Source organism: Pungitius pungitius, chromosome 15 (genome assembly GCF_949316345.1).
Source record: "Pungitius pungitius chromosome 15, fPunPun2.1, whole genome shotgun sequence".
In the NCBI taxonomy this organism is placed as follows: Eukaryota; Metazoa; Chordata; class Actinopteri; order Perciformes; family Gasterosteidae; genus Pungitius; species Pungitius pungitius.
The window spans coordinates 10906425-10923500 of NC_084914.1; the positions used below are offsets into that span (position 1 = coordinate 10906425).

The window sequence follows — 17076 nt, forward strand, 5'->3', positions numbered from 1 at the left end:
ACTCAGCTGACGCTGCGGTGCATTGTGGGAGATCGAGTTCACGTGTTCGTCATCTCGTACGTTTCGGCTCATTGAGAAACAGCATTTCCCAAGCGCCCGCGGTTCTCCACGTGGCTTTCCTTTGTTTGCAAACAAACTTTTGGTAGAGAAAGAAAAGTTCAAAACAAGAACGAACGACGGTTGAGCAACACGAGCGAAACGGTGCCAGCGTTGTGACGTAACTCACACACACGCGCACACACACACACACACATAGGTAGTACGACAACATTAACAATACACTGTATAGACTCACGCCATTAAATACACGATATCAAAAGTATATGTACAAAATGCCAGCTTCATGAATCAATGAGTGCAGTTTACGTGGACAGCGGGACAAAGAAAACGCACAACAAACAGCTGGAACTCTCCCGGGGATACGTGAAAATATGACGAGGCCCTAAAAGGTTGCTTTTTCCAGGGGGGGAGAGATGGAGCTATAACAAATTACATCACAACTTCTTTTACGGTGTTGCAAAATATTCCTTAGAATTTCCGACTGCGGATCCTGATAGTAGCCTATCATGCTCCACATCACAAGGACATGTTGTTGTGTTACTGCGGGGGAGGGGAGGGGGAGGTAAACCTGTCACTTATCACACAACAGGTAAACCTACTGTGTGCAAACACTTCGAAACGTACATTCTTTTCGTGCCTGGCCGACCATCAGTATAAGATAATAGTGCCAAAGGCAGCCTGCTGTGGCCCCCACCTGCTCTTCAAGTTCACCAGAACAAAACAATGTAACCCGAGAAGGCCACGAGTGGGAGTCATCCGATACAGAAAAGAGCATCAGGCATGAAGTTTAATTAGAACGAGGAAATGAAAAATTATACAAAAATGTCAAAGAAGATGTGATATTTTGTTTGGTATGTGATCCACTTACAGATACAGTGGAAAGGGGACCGGGAACAACAGGAGCAGATGTTGAGGGCGGCCGGCGTGTTGTCACACAGTTCAGTGGACAGACTAATGAGGCCCTCTGCCGTTGGGTTGTTGGGCCGGTTACACTGCACATACAGTAAAAGTCCCTAAAGTCACGTGTCTGACTCATCACTATCCACACTCACACACACACAAACACACATCTTCGTGAGAGAGGGACGGGGCTCTTTTCTTTCCTCTCGTAGCTTGAATTGTTCGAGCCAATCAGTCATTTGTTAATGGACATCCAGTTCTAGACAAACAATGGTGCGCACTTAACAGTTAGTTAAGTGGTTTGTGTGGTTATAAAACCGAGGCTGAAAGGATTCTAGTATATTATATAAGGATGATGACGAATACATGTTTTGGTTGTACAACTTTACTTAAAATAAATATGGGAATAAAAATTGCCTCAAAAACGGAGACATACACTTGCAAAGCAAAGACCTTCAGCATATTCGTATTTGGATCTGCAGTAAAATTGTTATTTTTCTTCTTATCACACAGAATGAAAACACACAAGGCTACAGTTAGAAGGGATTTTGAATGACTTATTTACTGCGCATTGACCGTGGGCTCCATTGAGAAGAGTATTGTTTCATGGAATTTCAGTTCAGGAGGAGTTCATGTTCTAAATTTAGACACATATAAAGCAGCCAATGTTCTTTAATATGATAGCTGAAGGCTGAAAATATTAAAGTTTTTCTTCATGTTCTTGGGGATTTTTATTAGACCAAATATATACACCAGCAAACACAATATTTAAAACAAACATATTGATGTGGAAAAATAAATTTCTAGTCCATTAAAAGTAAATCCACTCTGGGGTTGTTGACTTCTTCTGACTTTGCAGTTCCATCTTAGTTTTTTTTTGGGAGGGGGCCGAGAAGATATCTTCACTGATATATATTCCATTAAAGATGTTTGAGTAATGGAGTGTTTGCGAGTTTCCTCATGAAGCCGTGACCTTGCTGAGTCTTTTGTGCTGGTGCAGTCGCTGCATTAGAGAGTGAGAGATCTCCCTGTACCTCAGCCCGTACAGGTACGGAGCAAACGCCCGGGGTAGCAACATGAAAACACACGCGTTGAGCGTGCAGATCCACACGCGTAGATCCACACTTATGTCCTTATTCTGGAACAGGAAGAGCTCCAGGGTGAAGACAAAGCCCGGGGTAAAGTAGAGCAGCAGAAGAACCCCATGGGCCAGCACGGTGACCCGGGCCCTGGAGAAGCGGCTCCGCCAGATGCCCTGAGTCCTCGTCACCATGTAGAGACGAATGTAGCAGAAAGAAATGAGCACGGCACAAAAGAGAGCGGCCACGAAGAAGTGGACGTGGATCCCCCCGATGTTCTTGAGCTGAACGAAGCCGAGGGAGATGAGGACCAGACACACGGCCACCGTTTCGCGCGGATCTTCCCTCTTCACCTCCGTCATGATCATCAGGCTGAGAGGGTAAACGGCCGCCAGCAGCCACACGCCCAGCAGTACGCAGTGGGTGCGGCCAGGCGAAAGGATGCTGTGGTAACGGAGAGGCCAGCGGACCGCAGCGTAGGTGTCGACCACCATGAGGGTGATGGTGAGGATGACACAGGTGTAGAGGGTGACGGTGGCGGCTGTGATCAGCTCGCAGACCAGCCCGGGCATTTGGGCGCTGGTTGCGTTACAGATGAATGTGGCCAGGGTGAGGAGGAGGAAGAGCACGTCTGCGGCGAGGGTGTTGGCCAACAGCAGGTAACGCGTCTCCTGGCGCAGGGCGCGGGACAGCAAGATGCACGCCAGGAGAACGGGGTTGGCCAGCAAGGTGGCCACAGTGATGACCGTGGTTGGGATCAGAAAGTAACCGAGGTGCCACCTCAGCAGGCTCTCCTGCCACTGCTGCGTGAGGTTCGTAATGAGCGTCGCTGGCGCCATTTTTGTCACTGCAGAGGCTCCGAGTGAGGTGTGTTTTTTAATGGTGTGTTGACCACTTCCTCCAGCAGCGTCCTGTCAATGGGGAAACCACGCACTTGTATCAACAAGGAACCACCTTCGAAATGCAAGCACGTGAATGCACACAGATAAGCAGTAAGGCGTATGAAGGCTGATTAAAGGTACATATTTTAGATTCGAGATGTCAGGATTGCAGGCGGAAATTTCAGTGCAGCTCTCGGTTATTCAAAAGTCGAAGGGTTGCGGAAATGAGGGGGCCAAGTATTCAAATGTAACCATGCATGATGTCGCAAATTTAGAACGATGCAAATGAAGAAGGGAAATTTGTAAATGCTGAACTCAGTGTAACAGAAACCATTTCAAGATATACTTTTAACGTATTACTTTTTAATTATTACAATTCACCTATTTGGTTGGAACAATATTTTGGCAAATTAAATCAGACATACATTTCCCTACACATTCTTATGGGAGATTAAATATAAAATTTTAAAAAAGCATATGGCTTCTACCACCTCACCAAGGCTTGAAATACTGACAAAAACAAACTTTTTTTTCTGTTCAAACTTTGCACCGACACACCTACTATCGATTCTTACCTTGTGTCCAGTACAGAAAAACCTGTGTGTTGCCCTTCCATCAAGCTTTGCCTTTCTAAAAATCAATCGACGGCTTGGTGGACTCCTCTCACCTGCTGACCTTATCTGATGTTGTTTGTGGACAGAGATAATAGGGATGCAGAAAGCTTCAGCCATTCGGCAGTCACATAGCAACAGGGAGGAGCTACCATTCTCCTATAGCAATTGCTCATGGTGCCACTTCAGTGTTTTCCTGACTACGAGCTGCAGTTTTAACTTGTTTCAAAACCTTCCGATGAAATTGATAAAGCCCTTTTCCGATGAAATTGATAAAGATGTACATTTCTTGTGATATTGCATAAACGTGTGGGGTCACTTAAGAAAAGTTAAAACCTATTTTGACCTTAGAAATAGCTTAAGGGAGGAAATGTTCACACCTATTCAACAATATGTCCTTATCTATCAGCCTGAATCACTTTATCTTGAGAATTGGAGGGTACGAAAGGGAACCAGCACATTGTTTTTATTTGTGTCTAAGATAACAATAATGACAAACTTTGACAAACCGATAAAAGGAAACTTTATTATTGGTTTGTTTATAACCTCCCCACAGTACATGCCTTTCATACAACGTCCTCTTAACACGTTCTCTCAGTGTCTCCCACAGTGCTCTATCATTTTCTCTTCTTCCTGTATCCACCTTTCCCTCTGGTCTCCTCATCCTCTTCATCCTCCTCCTCTAGCGCATCACCATCATCATCACCATCGGCTTCAACGCTGCCATGCTGCCACTCTTCTTCCTGCCATTCTCTCGCCAGCAGTCTCCTAAACACTTCATACTCCTCTGCTGACGCATTGGCAACATCTGTGAGAAAAGCGTCCTGGTCAACGTTGAGGATGGTGTCCAGTCTGGGGTTGATGATGATCGTTTGGCCCTTCTTGTCTGGGGTTTGATACAGACCCCTGCGCTCTATAAAAGTGTGTCGACTGCGCACCTCGTCCAGGGTGTAACGAAACAGCCGGGACTTCACCATCTCCGCCTGTTTGACCCCCATCCGGAAGTAGACGTACTGTGGAGAGATGAGTACATGCGGTTACAAACCACCACCACTTGAGAATGACCAGACGGCTCTACACGTTGGCCACCAGGGGGCGCACTAAAACTGAGTCTACAAAAAGTTTTAGAGAATGTAGTTTTCTCATTTAAAAAGCCTGCATTCTGAAATGCTTGGTTTTGATTGACACCGGTGTTCCATATTGCAAGGAAATGTAAGTGCTGCTCCCATCAGGAAAAAAAGGTAATCAACTTGTAAGAGCTGTGTATGTTGTTTAAACTATTCATTTCAGACCAGATTTCAGGCCATAACTAATAATTATCTCTCACTATAATCCAGTGTACCATTTTTATTCAAGAAAATGTCGTACAATTGATTTTAAAATGGCTGTTGATGTTTCCATCTTACGATATAAACCCCTAGGAGCTGGAATCGGTGAATTAACTAAAATGCCAACCTGAAACTTATACTCGAGCTGATCCATGTTTTCCAAGACTATGGCCGGAGTGTCTCTGAGGGTGTCCGTCACCTGCTGGACGGTGAACAGGCACTTCTCTCTGAGGAACATCACCATGCTTTTTACGGTCTTCACGGGCACGGTGAGGATCTGGGGGAAGTGGGACACCACTCTCTGCAGACTGCCTAATTGAGGGATAGAAGAAAAACAACGTTTTAATAATCATAAAGCGGCAAACGTGAAGCATCTACAGCAGTTCTCTGGGAACACAGAGATCATCGACTCACCTTCAACTAAACCTAATTTACGCAAGTTGCCAACGCGCTGCTGAAGCAGTGACTCCCTCACTGTGTAGAGTTCAGGACACTTCTCCAGCAGCTTCTGCACACTGGAAGGATTGAGGCCCAGGACGAACAGAGCAGTGAGGGTTGACAGAGCGTGTTTGGCAGCACTTTCTCCTCTGAGTTTGGACGTGTCTTCGTATATCTGCTGAGCCTGGGAGTCTGTGAATCCCATATCAAGCAGAGAGAGGAGGGACAGCTCTGGCTTCCCCGATTGAAGACGGAGTTCAAGGCTTTGATGCGATGCCCTGTTCCTATTCTGGCTGGAACAGATCAATCTGCAGGGGATGCGTAGAGGCTGGAGGGGACATGTCCCACACTGAAGTGGACTGAATACAGAGGCATTCATCACGGTCCATCGAAGGACCTGCGTGAATAAATATACATAACGTTAAATATCTAACACAAGCATGTACAAACTAGACAGTAGACAGGACGATGGCTGCTGGGTAATGCTAAGTTGTTGTTAGCATAAGTTAGCAGACATGAAGGTTACAGCGGAACTATTTACGCTGACAGTTGTCCTCACCTTTTAAAATATGTTCGTCGGTTAGGCATATTTATGATGTCATAACGTTATGTATAAACTGGAGAAATAGTAAAAGGTTAATGATTTGTGAAATTTAGATTTACCTGACGTGCAGCAACTCGAGTACCCATGCCTGTCCGTCGTTTATATACGTCCGTCGTTCCGTTTAAACACAGGAAAAGGGATAAAGGTTCCGCTAGATGTGGACTCCACCACGAGTGAGCACATCATACATCTGACATTTCATCAAAATGTCTTTAGATGAACACCAAACGTTACTGATCGGTCGAAAGAGTATAGATCAGGGGTTCTTAACCTTTTTGACCTCAGGGCCCAACTTTTTAAGTACAAAGTGGCCCGGGGCCCGTTTAAATATTAACACTGTCTTGGATTAACTAATTGATATCATTCTAGGTTGAATTTGTATTCAATGATTAAATAAAACAGGCAAAAATCTGATAAAGTGATCATCACAAAGATTTTTATTTATTATTTGTATGTAAACCTGCACAAACAACACTACCTAACAATACCAGTTGGTGAGATGACGGACTTCTTCTGCATTTGTAACCCATTTTTCTTTCTTTCAAAAATATCCACCTGCTTTCCCTCTAGCGTTTGATCTTTAGTTTCCATATGACGCTTTCATTTGGACGGCTTCAATGCTTCGTTGGAGTTACGCTGCGTTCACACCAAAAGCCAAGCGAATTTTCGACACGCTTTACTCACCCGACTAGTTGTCGTTATTTCCTCATTCGCGTCCCGCTTTATGCGCGCCTGAAAGGGGGCGTGGCTTATCCTCGTTACTTGTCTCCGTAAAGACTACTTTCCGCTATCCACCATGGAAATAAGTAAATGCTATTTCTGCTATTTATTTGTTTGAATTAAATGTCGGAACCGCAAATGCCGTCATTTTTGGGGTTCATGACCGCACACAGCTTGAATTTCGCCGACTCCTCCAGGAAGTGCGTCTGGATGACGCGGCTTCCAGCGCTGCTTCAGTCTGACCAGCAGCCGGTTTAATCACCTGTTGTGTCGGTGGCTCGGTGCCCGCGTCTCTCGGTTAGACACCAACTGACTTACAGGCGTTCAGTCGGTGTGTCTCCGGTAAGCGGCTGTTTCATAAAGTGTCTTCACGCCGTGACAGCAGCAGTGATGACGAGCGGAGCATCTCAACGCTGATTGGCTTTCGCAAGACAGCGTCTGGCAAATGTTTCGTCCAAAGATAAAATATTTCAACCGCGGCCCTATGCGGCCCACGTGTACAAATTCAAAGTGTTTGGCGGCCCTCTAGGTGGCGCTCGCCCTCGGGTTGAAAATCACTGCTATAGATTAGGTATAGGTATATCATAAGCCAAGGGAACTATTGCTGGTTAAATGTTTAACAATAATTAAATCAAGCATTCATACAATATTGGCAATACAAGGAAGTTTTCTGATTTGACATAAAATACATTTTTATTTTAGATATCTGTTCGAATCATTCACACCAAGCAGCAGCTGCCAACATATCGGATACATCACAATGATAGAAACCGCAATGTGCATTTATGTCTTGCAATTAAATAATTAAAGACTGTGTTAACATAGATTTAAAATACATTTAAGATCTTTGCATGACACATTTGCCAGTTTTGATGAACAGACAATTCCTTCATAATAAAAAGAGAAGTGAAACAGTCAAATATTTATTTATGTATAGTAAATTAAATAAATAAAATGTAAATATACTTACAGTGTTAATTAAAACACTCAAGATTAAAATCATTCACCAAATAAAAACAATTCCCTTTAGCTTCAATCAAACTAAAAATCTGTGTGGTTTTTCTGAGGTAAACAACTCAAGGTTGTGGTCGCTTCCTAGTTTTGATGTCAAAGCTAGATCAGATTTTCCTTAAATCAATAAATCCACAGAATAAATAAAATACATATTAAAAATGAAACCATGATAAAGCATTTGCTCAACAGCTTGATAACTATATCTATCTATCTTGTTAGAAAGCTGTCTAAATGTATTAAAAGCAAAGGTCTATTCGTCTTTGAAAAACACCTGAACATTAGGTAGTGATTGATTTGTTCCTTGGACTAAGACAAGCTGGCAGTTTCTTACTTGGCACCATGGCCTCTTTGTACTGCTGCACATTTAATGTTGGGTGGCTGGTTGGACACAAATTCACTCTTTAATCCTCATGGAGGTATTTCTGAAGTTCTGTTTCCAAGGCCACCATTGACAACCGATCATCTTCATCATCATCATCATCATCAGGAAGAGTCTCGTCATGTTCATCTGGGAACAAGCCTCGCTCGATGAACGCCTTAGGATTGGGCTCCAGGTGCTGTGGTGAGTCTGTTACAATAAGTAAAGGTGTACATGAGCTGGGACGCACTTTAGTTTGAAAAACTGAAACAGATTTAACAGGTTCTCTATGGCAACATCTGTTCAAAGAACACTATGGCTAAAGCCACAAGCATCTGTCAAGACCAATCTTACTCAGTGTCGGGGAGATGGCAGTGTGTTAAAAAAAACATGGCTGTAAAACATTGCAGTCTATGCCTAGCTTGAGTGTAAAAGAATACTTACAGTAGGTCTGAGTGGGAGGGACCACCTCTGACCAGCTGTACTCTGCCAGTGAAATGGGCTGGCTGATCCAGGTCTGCAGCAGCAGCTGATCCAGAGTCATTCTCTGAGCGAGATCAGGGTGCAGCAGTCCGCTTAACACCGCATGAAGGTCTGAAAGGGTCACAGACATTTCAGCAAGGAAGAAGAATGTTTGTAGGAACTGAAAGGGTCATTTCTAGGAGGACATATTCGGGCCACTATAGTGTGCAGCACCCTTGTTACGAAAACAAAAAACTTTTTCCCCCCTGAAAGAACCATGTTGCTTCACTTTCCGCAGTTGGGACAATTTAAATTTGTGAGTAATACATTAATTTGCTTAATATGTTGTTTTCGTGTCTCTGTAGTTATCAAATTTGTTTTTGCCTACAATGGTCCTAATACACCGTACCAAGATTTTAAAGTGAAAGTCAACGAAAACCACGCCACCACAAGAGAACAGAAAAGTACCTGGTGAGACGGGGAACGGGAGCTTGAGTTTAGCATCCAGGATCTCATCAACGCCACAGAAAGGGTTCTCACTAAATAGCAGAGTGTACAGCAACACACCAAGAGACCACATCTCCAGCTCTGGACCCTCATAGCTACAACCAAGGACACACAAAACATATGAAAACATGCGTGGCAAAATGGAACACATGGCAGCCCTTAATTGCCAATTGTTGATTTAGTGGCTGTTTACGTCTTTGTTACAATTGCCATGCGCTTAAAACCCCATAGGGTTTAATTTTACATTGTGAAGGTTAATGAGTCATTAATGTCATTCAGGACTGGAATACAGTGCTTTGACCTTGGTTCTGTTTAGATGCTTTTAGATCCCTGCACAATCACGAGGACACAGTTTTAAACTAAACCATTGATAAAAAAAGAAGGTCCCATTTGTTGGAACAAATATCCTTTGTAGTCATCAGGAATTATGTACATACGGATTTCCCCGAAGCACTTCTGGGGAACAGTACTCCAATGTGCCGCAGAAATTGTAAAAGAGCTTCTTGGGAGCCATCATGGCAGCAGAGCCGAAGTCTATCAGTCGAATGTGGAAACATTTGTCAATGATGATGTTCTCGTCTTTTATGTCCCTGTGAAGGATGTTTTTAGTCCTCAAATAAAAGACAGCGGCCACCAGCTGGGAAAAGACATAACCTCTAGTTTAGTTGAATGAACGCTTCTTAATTCAGAGCCATTGCTCCGCTTACGTGTACATACCTGTCTGTAGATGTAGCTGGCTAAGGGCTCATCCAGCCTTGGCTGCATGTCTATGAACTCAAAAAGGTCCAAGTCATCTCCATTTTTCTCCATCACCATCTGAAAGTAACTCCCATTCTCAAACACCTCCAGCACCTAGTGGAACACACGCACGTACAGTATAGGATGTGCTTAATAATTTAGTATCGCAAATGAAGGTTAAAAAGGCTTTAATGCTTCAAGGCAGGATACCTTGACTATGTTGTGGTGCTGTACTCGTGTCAGGATGGCAATCTCCTGGCTGACTTGTCCCAGCGTGGGATCATCTACCCAGCAGTCCTTTATAATCCTGGCCTTCTTAATGAACTTCACTATTACCTGCAAATTAAAAATAATCCACACTGTCACAACAATCATATCGCCTTTGCAAATCCTGTGATCCAGCTCGGTTTCCTTTACAAATTAAATTATTTCTGCAAACCACTGCATGTTGTATATACATGAAGAATGGGATACATTTCTGCATTAACAGAATTATTTTTTACTTCTGTTCCGTCAGAGCGCCTTATCGCTTTCCAGACAAAACCAAAGGCTCCTTTGCCCACAGCCTTGATGGGCTGGTAGTCTTCTTCAAACTGTCCGTCACAGGCTCGCGAGTGCTCTAGATCCAGGGTGGAGCGCATCACCTCCCTGTGACTGGCGTCAGCAATCCTCTAAAGGGCCAGAAGAGTACAGAATGACCACTTGAAGACAAAACAACATACCATGCCATACCAACTCCGCTTATTTAAATATTTACTCCCACCAACCTCTCCTAAACTGCCTCCGGACTGGTTGTGCAACGATCGATCTGTATGCAGTATTGCCCCCTGCAGGCCAGGCCTACTCATCCACACACAGATCACGGAGCTGCCATCAGGCTGGTTGATCCTGCACACATCACACTGCACATCTGGAGAGAAAAATAATGTATAATAATGTCTTTTTCGTAACACCATGTGGAGAATTTTGGAGGAACGAATAACAGCAGCAGTACCGACCTACTCTCGTGCCATCTCTGTGGTAGGCGCTTCCTTCGTAGCGCCCCTCCCGTATCTGTGTGGAGTCTGCGCATAGGTTTTGTCCATTCACCTTTTGTTTCTTAGGAGTAGACGTGGCAGGAATGTCCGTCATTGACTGGATCCCGCCGTTCTCTGCCAAGCAGAACTCTCGACTCTTTTCTTTTTGGATCGAAGAAAGAGCGGCCCACTGATCCTGGTCGCCCTGCTTCTTTCCTACTCGCTCTTCCCTTGAGCTTCTGACCTCGACACCGTTCCCACTCCCAGCTTCCTGGTCAGACTCGACCACGCATGTGGAGGGCGTACGCAGCAGCTCGGCAGTATCACAGGACGTCATGGAGCGTTGGTTATCGTCGGTGCCTCCTCTGCCACTGAGAACCTCTACACTACGGCTCAGATCCAGGTCGGCTAGGGCCCGGGTCACCACATCGCCGTTGCTGTTAACGTCCAGGAAACAGCTGGCTGAGTGTACCACGTGTGCTGAACAAGAATGCTGTGCGAGGCCGGGATCTGAACCACCATTGCCAGCAAACCTTTCACAGAAGCCAGACGACGACCTGGGAAATAGAGTTCCAATAAACCGAGGACGAAGAACAATGGATGGCAAGAGGTCGAAGTGCAAATCTTTCAAAGACAAATCAAGCTGGCCTGTCACTGATGTTTAGGGCAGCACCACAGTTGAGTCACTGAGAACTCAGAGCCTACCTCAGAGGCTACATATCTGGAAGTGATTCAAGTGAAAGGCTATCAAGTCCAAATGGGGGGCTATGTTATTACATTGAGGTTGTCACAGCAGGTTAGACTCATTATCTATAAAAAAAATTAAGATACAACTACATTTTAGCAATATGTCCAGCCACAAGCAGTCAGCCTAAGCAATTTGAAAGCACTGAAAGAATAAAATAGATAGTGACATTTTATTCTGCAGTGATTGCAGTGTCAATGTATTTTTGTGTTTTAGCATTGCTAAAGGAAACAACAGATGGGCAGTCTAAGCAATGACTTGTGTGATTTGGTGTTTTCATGCATATAAAGTGAAAGCCAGAAACATATTTTGGCGCTATTTAAATGAATGGTGTCTTGAGACACATAATTGCAGCTTGTGATTCTACCTACCTGCTCTCGAGTGAGATGACCTCAAAGCTGGAGTCTTGGAGGACAGAGGCACATGGGTGGGGGGCTTTGCCTCTGTCAGGAGTGGTTTCACCCTCCGTGCCAACAACATGTCCGTTCTGAGTGGCGGTGTCTAAAAAAGGTTTTTTAAAAAAAGACTGCTTTTTTAAATACCATCATTTACTGTAAATAATAAATCCTAACACACAACATGTTCGCATTTTGTTGATTGTCTTTTGAGGTGACGGTTTCAGGAGCCATTCCAATATATAGCTCAGTTTAGTGTTGGGGTTTTAAGGATTAACTATTAAGTAAATGACTGAAACTACAAGTCGCCTCACCTGAGATAACCCTGATGGCAGGTGGATTGCTTCTATGAACTTCATCCCCTAGCTGCTGGTCTTTGTTACGGTGTGGTGGTCCAGTGGCCACCAGGCAGTAGTTCTCGTCTTCCGGAGATTCCACCAAGGCAAATGTCTTGAGGAGCGCCTCAGTGGTATCAGCAACGTCCAGCTGGCCGGTGCAGACAGCCACCTGTGCGGCCTCCTCCATCAGCTCCATAGTGTCATCAGCCCTGAGGAAAGATGGGCTGGATTATAATGTAAGTATTGTAATTCCAATTAGGATAAACTAAGCATGTAGTGATCATACTATATAGGTTTCGGAAATAATTTTGCAATCAGACGTGTGCACGTATAGAAGAATTTTAACCTTGACTAAATGTTCCCTAAAGATGTATTTTTCCTTATACGCAAGTGAAGATACATGTCATAGCTATAAATGATCTCAGAATTTTGGACTTTATAATAGGTGTACACAAGCCAATATGAAGAAATACAGGCACTCCGGTTGATGCATGTTCTTGTCTGGAAGCCGTAGATTTGACATTTTTTGCAGTAATAAAAGCTCATGACTATTAAAACCCTGCAGTGTAGTCGGCATAGGATCTACTGTATTTCGTATAAAGCCTGTGGTACCTCTCACTCAACGTCATCTAGCTCCTATAATCAACATAACTTTAGACCGTGAAAATCACAAAACATACACTTAATGCCTGCAATCAAGGAGTTTGCCTTCTGAAAACTCTTGCTAGTTGATGAAAAGGACAAAGGGATTGCTGCTTACATTACTACTCTTGTGGAGGTAACAGCAGGAGGAGCAAGTGTCGACAAAGCGCTGCCCGGTTTCTCCAGCCGGCTGCTGGTTCCAGTGAAGATTCGGCCCCTCCCTGAGGAGATTCTTCCCATAATGGCCTGATGCACCATGGACATATGACCAGCCACCAGCGAGGAGGGGTCTACGGATTATGAGTAAATATTATACAACACTCTTTAAACAAATAGCACTGATTGACACGTTGGAATAAAAGCTCACAACAGAAACAAATGAAGAGGCAAACAGCAAAGCAGCAGTGCAGACATTAAGGAATACCTTTGTGAGGAGCATATGCATTTACACAAATAGGCACGTTTTATTATTTTTTGTGCTAGGGTTTGGAAAGTCTGACACTGTGCCCACCATCATGTTCAGACTAATCACTTCAAATGGGTTGTGAAACGACTGCCATCTGGTACACTTCATAATTGCATACAATGCTCACCGTATTTCTCCGACATTTTGAATGAGGCTCTACTTTTATCCACCTCTGCTTGAGAGTCAGACATCCACCCATAGAAACCGGGCATCAGAAAAGTGACACTCTGTTGGGGTCCAAGCAGTGAGACAGAAGTGAGAGTTGGACAAAGGCAGTCGATGGAAAACAACCTGCTTCAGCCGGTCGTCTCGGCTGACCTTTCTCAGGAGCTCGTCCTGGTTGTAGCCAAAGAGACTGAGGGCCAGGCGGTTGTGGATGTGGCAGATGGAGCCATCAGGGCGGAGCAGGAGGAGACCGCTTAGAGGAGCAAACACCCAAACTGTTCCAGAGTACTCCAGTTCAAGCCTGGGGGAGAGGACAATGCTGCCCCCTTTCACTCCTGTATATTGAGGTGCACAGTGGAACATTGTTTGTTGTGGGGGAAATTTATGAAAAATATGAAATGCATCATATACGTATTAGATTTAACTTTCATTGCTTAAATCTGCACATCAGCCAACTAAGCCATTCAAACTCTGGAAATAATAACTTATTATTACGATGGTATTTTATTTTGACTGATGTACCATCCTGGTAGCCTGACTATAAAAAAGCTGGTGGATCCCTCAGCTGACAGGAGAACAGCTACTGAATTTCACTCCATCCATTTGTTGTCTAAAATGCTTACATTCAAGGGTTTTGAATGTTATGTTGCGTGTTTTTTTTCTTATCCTAGAAGACACAGGAAGTGTGTTCTGCAGGATGTTCAGTGTGTGGGCAGCCATGGATGCATAATGCATATATTGAGTTTATTAACCCCTCCTTGACCTAGCATTATATATATTTAAAAATAACACCTTACCAGGGCCTGGTTCGTCAGGGTCAAAGCCGTTTGACTTGCGCACAGAGGAGTTGGGCCGACAGCCCTCCTGGTTTTCCTCTGCATCGGATTGTTCAAGACTACCTATTGGCCAGGTGCAACTAGTCCCACTGTTTTGATGTTGAGTTCCCCCACATACTACTGCACCCTTAAGTTTGACACACAGTGGGACTGATGCACCCCCTCTGCTTTTACCGCAAACTCTCTGAATCCTCAGCATCTGAAAGAAATGCAGAGACAACATACTTAGAGAACAACCTTAGTTCAATGTTGTGGGATTATATTTATTTTGTGAATTATTTAAGAAGTATATTGTTAACAGGAACGTGAAGCAAAGCTTAAGACAGGGAACGTTCCATAGCGGAGTGGGACAGTTTTGGTTGTATAGTGTGCTTACTTTGGGCAATGCATTACTGTGGAGAGGGATTTGTAAAGAGGGGATTAGCTCCTTCACAGACACCCCTTTTAACTCGTCGGGGTGATGGTATCCATGGAGATGAGTAAATGCCAAGTCACAGGTTAGGATACTACCCTAGAAAGAAGATTGTTTTAATAACCATGTATTTTATCCACTAGCATGTAATTGAAGAAAGAAGGAATTCTCATGAAAGAAAATAAAAAGATAAAGCACACTGCCACAGCTGTTAAAGGACATACTTACATCTTGTGTAAAAGACAGAAAGGCTGAAACCCTTTCCACAACCTCCATCATGACAAGCCAGTGCTCTTCGTTTTGTGAGCATTTTTGCGTGTACACAGACACGGTCAATTCTCCAGATGATGTCAAAACATCCATCTACCAGAAAGAGGGGCACTTAAAAAAACAACAAACAGATCTTTTATTTGAAAGTTTGGTTGAGATTAGTCAGCATTTTTCTTACCACTTTTCCAGACACAGCCACAACAGTTCCATCCTTCAGGGGAATATCTTCTTCCAATGCTTCTTCCAGGACCTGACTGGTTTTCTTCAAGATAGAGAGCAGCTTTTTTCCAATAAGATCATTTGCGGTGCACTCTAACAGTTTGCAGGCCTGTTCATTTGCTGACACAATCTGAAAAAGTGAGATAAGAAATGTATTAACAGCACAAGCTTTAGTTGTAATAATGTACAACCAATTCTGCTCAGTCAAAACTGCTCTCATTAAAAAGGGAAACTCTTGATATTTTTCAACAAAGCCAAATTAAACCTATTTTCCCTTGTTTTTGTGTCTAACTGACTAATACCGAGAGCAATTTCTGAAATTGGTCAAGTATTAAGCGAGAGCGCAGCAGAGGAAGGCTGCTTACTTATTTAATGCCAAACTGACATTTTCTGAAATTATGCCTCAATACTGGACCAATTTCAATAGTTGTTGTCGACCATAGAAACCCTTTAAGTGGACAAACAGTACCTCTCTGGTTTTATGGTTGATCGTAAGAGAAGCTTTGTTTGGGTTGAGGGTGGACAGAGATCCAGAGAGCCCAAAATCTTCAGAAATCAGCTGACGAAACAAGCTTTCCTCTTTATCTAGCAGCGGGGAAACAGCACAGACTTTGGAGCCACAATTTAAGTTTGACATTTGACGGTTTCTTGGTCCTACAGAAGTGCGAATATCCGATAATCCACCTGGGAAAAGGGAAGAAAAAGAAAATCAATGACAGAACTAAGAATTATTAATATAAAAATAATTGTTTGTAAGGATAAAATATGGTCATCAGTCAACTCACTTCACATCAATGAAGCCAGCCATCAAGAAGTTTGACTTCAGGTGTTAAACGACAGTGTCAGCTCGACTCTCCATCAAAACCAAATGGGTTACACTCACCGCTCAAGGAGCCAGGATCGTAGTAGCGACGCTGCAGGGCCAAAAGGCTCTTCTTGTACAACGGTTTTCGAGTACATGGGTAGGACTTGTTCAGGTCCAAGTCGTCCTCCAGGAGATCACAGGCGAGGTCGGGCACCACACAAATAGTGTCTCCTTTAACTCTATCGCTCTGGCTCGCCCCAAAATGAGCTTCGATCGACAGCGACATGGCTGTGGGTTATATAGAGAATTCTTTAGAGATAATTAGTGGATTGCAGCATTGTAACAAGAGTGTATGTTCACAGGTGAACAGATGACGGCGGGTTCATCTAACGTCAAGAGAGAAAATGTTGTATTTATTAACGTTATATATATAATAACATAACATTAGTTTCTCGGTTCTTGGCATGCCATTTGACGTTTAAGAGGGCAAACAACGCTCACCACAAGTCGTAGAAAGAAACTGTGCGGCTGGTCTTCTACAAGGGAACAGCAGTTTCTGTTGACGCTTGTTGACAAGGTAACCAACGTTTCCTCTTTCCGGCTAACTGGTGTTAGCCATCTGCTAGCCTAAACGTTACCGCGGCTACAAACAAAACCTGGGTAGTCGCGCGCTGCTTGCTTCGTAAATTGCTGTGTTGTCGGTGCAATTTCAACGACTTTTAGTCCGGGGTAACGTCACAGTTGCATTCGCACAACTCGGACAACATACCATCAGGTTAGTGAGGCAAGAAAATAAGGTTAGTTGTAAACGGTGTCACTTTGTCCAGCGGTAGCTTTTGTAAACCGCGGGCTCACGGACGGCCACCGAGAAGATCGGCGGAAGTCCTCTGCAGCCAATCAAACATAGGGTCAATAAATAACCACACCTCATTGGATGATTTGGGTGAAACGCCCGCCTTTCTTTCCATGTGAACCATGTTACAAAAACAATTAAGAAAAACAATGAATGATTTAAAAAGAGGCAAATGTCTCAAAGGCATAATACAACTAGTCAAAACAAATAATTT

At 43.8% G+C, this 17076-nt stretch overlaps 3 protein-coding genes across 6 annotated transcripts; all 3 read right to left on the bottom strand.

Annotated features, from left to right (window-relative positions):
- Positions 1–1543: 1543 nt before the first annotated feature.
- On the bottom strand, positions 1544–3911 carry LOC119209118 (probable G-protein coupled receptor 148). Its single transcript, XM_037458149.2, has 2 exons — positions 3496–3911; positions 1544–2950 (listed from the first exon to the last, which is right to left on the bottom strand). Exons 1-2 carry the CDS (start codon positions 3649–3651, stop codon positions 1919–1921), a joined length of 1188 nt encoding a protein of 395 aa, XP_037314046.2. The 5' UTR covers positions 3652–3911; the 3' UTR covers positions 1544–1918.
- Positions 3912–4037: 126 nt separating this feature from the next.
- On the bottom strand, positions 4038–6987 carry mterf4 (mitochondrial transcription termination factor 4). 4 transcript variants are annotated; one of them, XM_037458154.2, is made up of 5 exons: positions 5961–6345; positions 5274–5694; positions 4987–5171; positions 4470–4544; positions 4038–4339 (listed from the first exon to the last, which is right to left on the bottom strand). In XM_037458154.2, exons 1-5 carry the CDS (start codon positions 5985–5987, stop codon positions 4214–4216), a joined length of 834 nt encoding a protein of 277 aa, XP_037314051.2. In that variant the 5' UTR covers positions 5988–6345; the 3' UTR covers positions 4038–4213. The 4 variants fall into 4 exon arrangements, with proteins under 4 accessions (XP_037314051.2, XP_037314050.2, XP_037314047.2 ...); XM_037458153.2 differs by lacking the exon at positions 5961–6345 and adding an exon at positions 6586–6987 and having other exon boundaries at positions 4038–4544; XM_037458150.2 differs by having other exon boundaries at positions 4038–4544; positions 5961–6324.
- Positions 6988–7188: 201 nt separating this feature from the next.
- pask (PAS domain containing serine/threonine kinase) lies at positions 7189–16969 on the bottom strand. Its single transcript, XM_037458145.2, has 21 exons — positions 16511–16969; positions 16088–16297; positions 15674–15888; positions 15164–15334; positions 14944–15078; positions 14680–14814; positions 14265–14502; positions 13621–13802; positions 13430–13529; positions 12955–13126; positions 12171–12403; positions 11833–11962; positions 10699–11273; positions 10468–10610; positions 10204–10371; positions 9911–10036; positions 9680–9814; positions 9400–9599; positions 8924–9057; positions 8438–8587; positions 7189–8203 (listed from the first exon to the last, which is right to left on the bottom strand). The coding sequence occupies exons 2-21, from the start codon at positions 16293–16295 to the stop codon at positions 8037–8039; spliced, it is 3717 nt and encodes a 1238-aa protein (XP_037314042.2). The 5' UTR covers positions 16296–16297; positions 16511–16969; the 3' UTR covers positions 7189–8036.
- Positions 16970–17076: the final 107 nt, after the last annotated feature.

Excerpts from the sequence above, each read along its gene's own strand:
- LOC119209118 (XM_037458149.2), bottom strand. The coding sequence starts at position 3,651 with ATGGCTGAAGCTTTCTGCATCCCTATTATCTCTGTCCACAAACAACAT. Across the intron at positions 2,951-3,495 it reads TTTTCTGTACTGGACACAAG|GACGCTGCTGGAGGAAGTGG; the intron begins GTAAGAATCGAT and ends CCCCATTGACAG.
- pask (XM_037458145.2), bottom strand. The coding sequence starts at position 16,295 with ATGTCGCTGTCGATCGAAGCTCATTTTGGGGCGAGCCAGAGCGATAGA. Across the intron at positions 9,600-9,679 it reads CCAGCTACATCTACAGACAG|CTGGTGGCCGCTGTCTTTTA; the intron begins GTATGTACACGT and ends GTCTTTTCCCAG. Across the intron at positions 8,204-8,437 it reads CCCTCCCACTCAGACCTACT|ACTCACCACAGCACCTGGAG; the intron begins GTAAGTATTCTT and ends TTATTGTAACAG.
- mterf4 (XM_037458150.2), bottom strand. The coding sequence starts at position 5,987 with ATGGGTACTCGAGTTGCTGCACGTCAG. Across the intron at positions 5,695-5,960 it reads CTCGAGTTGCTGCACGTCAG|GTCCTTCGATGGACCGTGAT; the intron begins GTAAATCTAAAT and ends TTATTCACGCAG. Across the intron at positions 4,545-4,986 it reads AGCTCGAGTATAAGTTTCAG|TACGTCTACTTCCGGATGGG; the intron begins GTTGGCATTTTA and ends ATCTCTCCACAG.